Source organism: Ammospiza caudacuta, chromosome 4 (genome assembly GCF_027887145.1).
Source record: "Ammospiza caudacuta isolate bAmmCau1 chromosome 4, bAmmCau1.pri, whole genome shotgun sequence".
Classification (NCBI taxonomy): Eukaryota; Metazoa; Chordata; class Aves; order Passeriformes; family Passerellidae; genus Ammospiza; species Ammospiza caudacuta.
This window is the reverse complement of record NC_080596.1, coordinates 71,321,760-71,327,759: the sequence shown is the minus strand read 5'-3', so window position 1 is coordinate 71,327,759 and position 6,000 is coordinate 71,321,760. Positions and strand designations below refer to the sequence as shown.

General features: G+C 53.8%; 1 protein-coding gene across 1 annotated transcript in view; it reads right to left on the bottom strand.

Annotated features, from left to right (window-relative positions):
• Positions 1-550: 550 nt before the first annotated feature.
• The window catches only part of SFXN5 (sideroflexin 5), a 104,560-nt gene continuing 99,110 nt past the window's right edge, over positions 551-6,000 (bottom strand). Inside the window, exon 14 of the mRNA XM_058803622.1 lies at positions 551-1,045. Coding sequence (XP_058659605.1) covers positions 968-1,045 — 78 coding nt within the window. The 3' untranslated portion in view covers positions 551-967. The remainder of the gene's footprint in view (positions 1,046-6,000) is intronic.

The window sequence follows — 6,000 nt, the reverse complement described above, 5'->3', positions numbered from 1 at the left end:
AGAGGAGAGGAGAGGAGAGGAGAGGAGAATTTCCAGTTGGAAGGGGCTGCCATGATCCTTGTCCCACTGCCTGCCCAGCTGGGGATTGATCCAAACTTAAACCCCATCCTGTCCTTAGACACCAGCTCAGCAAAGCGTGGCTTAGCCAACCACCTGAGATTAGCAGCACCTCTGTCAGAGGGTGCTGGGTGGGACAAAGCCCCCTCAGGGCTGTGCAGAAGGACAGAGCAGCTCCAGCACCATTTCTGCTCCAACACTCCACCCGTGGGCACCTCAGCTTTCCAGGATCTTGGAACCCAGGCCAAAACCCCTGTGGTATTCCAGGGGGTGGGATCCAGGGCCAGCCAGTCTCGCAGTGAAGGGCAGGATGCCACCAGCAGTGTCTGCAGCAGGAGGAGGAGGAGGAGGAGGGATGGAGGGCACAGCCCAGCCCTTCACTGGGCACACAGACGTGGCAATTCCTCTTCAGCTCACGAGTACTGGGGTGGGATGGGCAGGAAATCAACACTGGGCATTCCCAATGCCCTGATCAATCACATCCACACTCCCCTGGGTCTCTGCAGAGCTGGTGCTGTGCAGCAGCAATGGGGACTGAGCTCCCATGGACACAGGATGTGCTGGGTGATGTCTGTGCTGTGCAGGCAGCTCTGAGCTCGCCCCTGGTCTCCCTCCATGCAGTGCCAGCCATTCTGAGTTTTGTTAGCTAGTTCTAAAGTGGTTCAATGTGATTTTATTTGTTGTAGTTGCTGCTCCTGTTGCTAAGTTAAAACTTTTAATATGAATCTTTTTGAGTGGTGTGAGGTGTCAGTTCTCTGCAGGTGTTAATTCACTCCCGGGCTGCCGGGAGCAGCTCCTATCACTGAGCTCTATTATTTCATCTTCTTCTTGCTGTTGTTTGCTTTCTCCAGGGCTGGAGTTTCCCCTCTTCCCTCCCCAGACCTCCTGGGCTGGGATGCTCCTCTTGCTCTCACAAGCCTTTGTTGTAGACCACAGTTTTACTGGTGGTGGCCATGGCGATCTCCGGCTCCAGCTGGGACGTCTCGATCTGCGGAGGCAAAGAGGAGCAGGATCAGAGCCCAGGCATGGATCACTTGGAGAATTGATTCATGGAGAGGGAGGAGATGGGGATAATTCCATGCCAACCACGCTGCTGCTGCTGTTTGGTGTGTCCCCCCCCCGACGAGGATGGGTTTGCAGCACAGGGAACGCTGCACGTTCTGTGCCTGGCAGTGCTCAATGAATTATTGAGTGTCTGAGGCTCCAGCACATCCCACCCAGCCCAGCCTCCCATCCCTTCCTTCCCTGCAGCTCCCGGCACCCAGAGCCCAGAGCTGGACCTGCCAAAGCCCAGGTGGTGCCTGAGGGAAGAGCCTGGCTGGGCTCCACCCTCATGGCCAAACCCTTCCTGCCCCTTTCTCCATCTCCAGAAATCTCCATCCCTTTCCTAATTTTTTTCCTTCCACCAGCTCCTCCTGAAGCTTTCCCTTGCTCTGAAATCACTTGGAATCTCTGCATCCCCGGGAGGGATCCGTGGCACTCCTGGGCAAGCAAAGACCCTGCTCCCAGCCGGGCCAGGACACCTGGGAAAACCTGGAATTTTGGGAATCCTGTACACTGAACCCACGCTGGTGCTGACACAATGCGAGGAACCCACGTTAAAAATCGAAATGCTTTTGAAAATGTTTAACCTAGTTAGACAAATTAGCAAAAATTTGTGCAAAACAATTTAGGTATTTAAAATATTCAATGTTTTTAAAAACTGGAAAAACTGTTCTTAGCTTTCAGCTGCAAAAACCCAACAAAATATAACATCAAAGCAATCTTAACATGAGGTGCAACATAACCCTTCAGCAAAGCTGTTAAACAGCTACTGAAGCATCATGGGAAATAGCACTTCATTTATTCAAATGCACATATGTCAGGTTTTTGCACCATATGTCATTCCAAGCTATTTACAGTAATAATTAAATCTTAATCAACGTTTAACCTCTGTAAAATGTTTGAAGGGATCTAATCACCCTTCAGACTGCACTAATGAAGGAGAAATATATAAACATAAAAAGAAAATGATGCATAGATAGCACACCAGAAAGAACAGTAATTGCAAAATTGTATTTCTTTTAAATATAATCAGCAAATTATGTAAAGTAAAGCCAACGAGTATTTTAAGTGAAGACATCTTGGGTGTCAGAGGTGTGATCAGCTAATTTTGTACTGCTATCCATAACAGATGTAGCATATTTTCTTTTAGTGCCATTATTAGCAACTTCACCATTGCTTTCAGTGCTGCAGCACAAAGTGAAGCATTGTGCCGGGAGAGCACCGGGAAAGGTGCAGCGGATCCGGATCCCACGGATCCCTCCCGAGGGAGGATCAGCCCTGCTCTGCTCTGCTGCCTCTGACGCAGCTTTCCTCCCATTGTCTGGGCAGCTTTCTGCCAGGGACACACGGAGCAGCTCCGAGGGTTTGGGGCTGGGTGGGTTCAGGAAAATATCCAGGGGGGAAGCGGAACCCCAGCCTGGGGGGCAAGGGATGGCTGGAGGGGGTGATGCCACACTGGTGCCAAGGTGGGGATGGGTCACAGGGTGGGTTCTGTCATCTCAGAGGGTTTTCCAACCTCAGTGATTCTGCTTTGAAATTAATTCCACCTGGAATTGGGAGGGTCAGCACCGACCGCCCGTGGGAAATGGGGCAGCTCAAACCCAACCTGCTCCACAGAAACCAAACTGAGATGCCCCCCAATCCCACCCTCTCCAGCAGTTTGGAGAACTGGGAGCCCCAAGGAAGGCACAGCTGCCCTGGTGGAGCCCAGCTCAGTGCTGGGACAGCCCCGGGGTGCTGGGGACAGGGCTGTGCCCATCTGGAAGCTGAGGCTGTGCAGGGAGAGGGAAGGAAGGAAGGAGGGAAGGAGCAGGGCTGTGCTCACGCTCTCGTGGGACACAATTCAAGAAGCAGCCAGCACAATCCAAGCTGAACAGCAGGAAGAGGATCCTGGTGGGAAGAGCAAAATATCGCAGCCGACTGCTGGGGGAAGGTGTGGGGCGTCTGTGGTGGGAAGTTTTCAGCACAAATTACAGGGAAGCCATCAGGAATAGTTTAGGCAGAGCTGAGCTTGTCTTGGTGGAAGGAAGAGATGAGATAATTGTTTGGAGATCCTTCCAGCTTCCAGCCCCTGGGCCAGGGGGGAAATTGCTCCTTTCCCTATGTGGGGAATGGGTTCTTCATCCATGGCAAGGCTGGACAGAAGGGTCTGAGGTGGGTTCAGGGAGGTGGGATAGGTCTGGTGATGGAGCAGAAGGACATGGGAAGTGTCTTAGGATTCATACTTAAGGTGGAAGTGCTCAAAAACCACATGGATGTGGCACCTGGGGACATGGTCAGTGGTGGCCTTGGCAGTGCTGGGGGAGTGGTTGGACTGGATGGACTCTGAGGGTTTCTCTATTTTAAGGATTCCATGGTTCTCATGCAGGATGGGCACCAGTCAGGGCCCCCTGTGACACCACCAGTCACAGACACTGCTTTGGAGCTGTGACACAAAGCTCAAGCACCTTCCTGAAGCCTGGGAAGATGTTGGACACGCTGGGGGTGACTGGTTGGACTGGAGCCTCCTCTGCAGGTCTTCTCCTGGCTGACTTCAATCAAGAAGGGATTGAAATCTGCTCCAGAGCCTTGGGAGCTCCAAGGGGTGCATCTGCACCAAGGAAAAATGTACAGGAAATTGGGAAAGCTGCTCAGAAATCCATCAGGAGGAACCTGCTCCTCTCACCTGGAAATCAGGCAGAGAAGAACAGGGAGATGGTGGTGGGTTACAGGTACCAAGACAACATTAAATCCCAACCTTGCTGTGTACCAGCCTTTGACTCCCTTGGTGGTGTTTTTTGTTGGAAAGCGTAATTTCACTCATTTTGGGGTTCTGCTGTTCCAGCTGTCCAGAATCCTGGACCTGCTCAGCCAACTAGCCACAGAATTGTGACAGATGTGGAGACCACAGCTCCTGGTCAAGATTTTGGTGTCTCAGCTGCCAAGATGACCTTGATCATGGTCATGGCCATGCTGGGAACCCTCCTGTGAAAGAGCAGCTGCCTTGAGGGTGCTTTGAGGAGCAGGCTGGGCCTGCACTGATGGCGCCTGTCCCACTGTCCCACACAGGGCACTTTGTCCCTTCAAACCAATGCCCACCATGGCACTGGGGTTGAATCGTGCCCATCCTCCTCTTCCCAGCTCTATCTGTGCCAGGGCAAAGGAGGGATCCCCCTCCTGGCTTTGGGATGTTACCAGGGAAGGGCCTTCAGCAATGAATCCAGCAGAATTCCAGGAGCAGCACTGAGGGACCCAGGGTGGGAAGCACCACTCCCAGACAGTGCTACAAGGGGGTTGTTTGGGGCAAACCCCAGGATTTGGGGCTGATGGTTGCACTGGCAGCTTGGTACCCAACATGGGGAGCTCTCCAATGAGGCTGTGGGAGAAGCAGGAACACCTTCAGCATCCTGGAAGCTTTGCCATAGATCCAGGGAGATCCCCACTAGGACACCACCAGGATGCACCTCTCAGCTCACCCAGAAACATGGCTGGGATGAACCACAGCTCACCCCAGCCCCTGGGAGCAGGTGAAACCCGAGGATGCTCCTTTTCCTTCAGCAGACAGCCAAGAGCACCAGAGGAAAATGGGGAAAAACCCCAAAATCTCAGTGCCCTGACCCTTATTGAGCACCTGTTCATGGAGCAGCAGTGCTCAGGTATCTCAGGCAGGATGGCAGCAATGCCAGAAGCAGGGTGAAACCCATCCCTCCCTCCCAGGGAACCACAGCCCATCCCAGCCCCTGGGAGCAGGTGAAACCCAAGGATGCTCCTTTCCCCCTGGCAGACAGCCAAGAGCATGAGAGGAAAAAGGGGGAAAACCCCAAAAAATTCAATGCCCTGACCCTTATTGAGCACCTGTTCATGGCGCAGCAGTGCTCAGGTATCTCAGGCAGGATGGCAGCAATGCCAGCACCTGTGTCCCTGTCCTGGTCCCAGCACCTGTGTCCCACCCATCCCTCCCTCCCAGGGAACCACAGCCCATCCCAGCCCCTGGGAGCAGGTGAAGCCTGAGGATGCTCCTTTCCAAGAGCACCAGAGGAAAACGGGGGAAAACCCCAAAATCTCAGTGTCCTGACCCTTATTAATCACCTGTTCATGGACTAGCAGTGCTCAGGGCAGGATGGCAGCAGTGCCAGCACCGGTGTCCCTGCCCTGGTGAAACCCATCCCTCCCAGGGAACCACAGCCCATCCCAGCCCCTGGGAGCAGGTGAATGTTGAGGATGCTCCTTTCCAAGAGTACAAGAGGAAAAAGGGGAGAAACCCAAAAATCTCAGTGTCCTGACCCTTATTAATCACCTGTTCATGGACCAGCAGTGCTCAGGGCAGGATGGCAGCAATGCCAGCACCAGGGTGAAACCCATCCCTCCCTCCCAGGGAACAAAGCTGGGAATCGCCTCCCCGGCTCTCCAGCTCTCTTCCCCCCATCCCTTGCCTTGCAGTGGGAGCCTCTCTCCTCTCATCAGCTCAGACAAGGCTAATTGGGGTGATAAAGAACTGGCTGGGAGTGCTGGCGTGGGCTGGAGGAACAAATGGTGCGGTGGTCACAGCTGGTGCTGCGGAGCCGGCGCGGGAGCGGGCGCGGGGGGCTCGGGGCGCTGCACGGGGGGCTCCCGGGGGGCTCCCTGTGTTTTGCATGGCTGCTGACACGGGTGTAGCATGCAGGCACGGCCGGTGAGGCAGCAGCAGGCAGGAAGCAGATGCTTTTTGTTTGGGGTTGATACTCATTTCTATCCCAGCTCGGGAAAAGGTGTAGAAAGGAATGTGCTCCGGAGAGTGCGGGGAGAGAGATAGGTCTAGGCTGGCTGCCAGGGATCCTGGAACGATATGGAAGGCAGCTAGGGGAGACAGGAGCAGATGGATTTGGCATACAGCTCATCACTCAGCCAAAAAAAAAAAAAAAAAAAGAAAAAAAAGGAGAG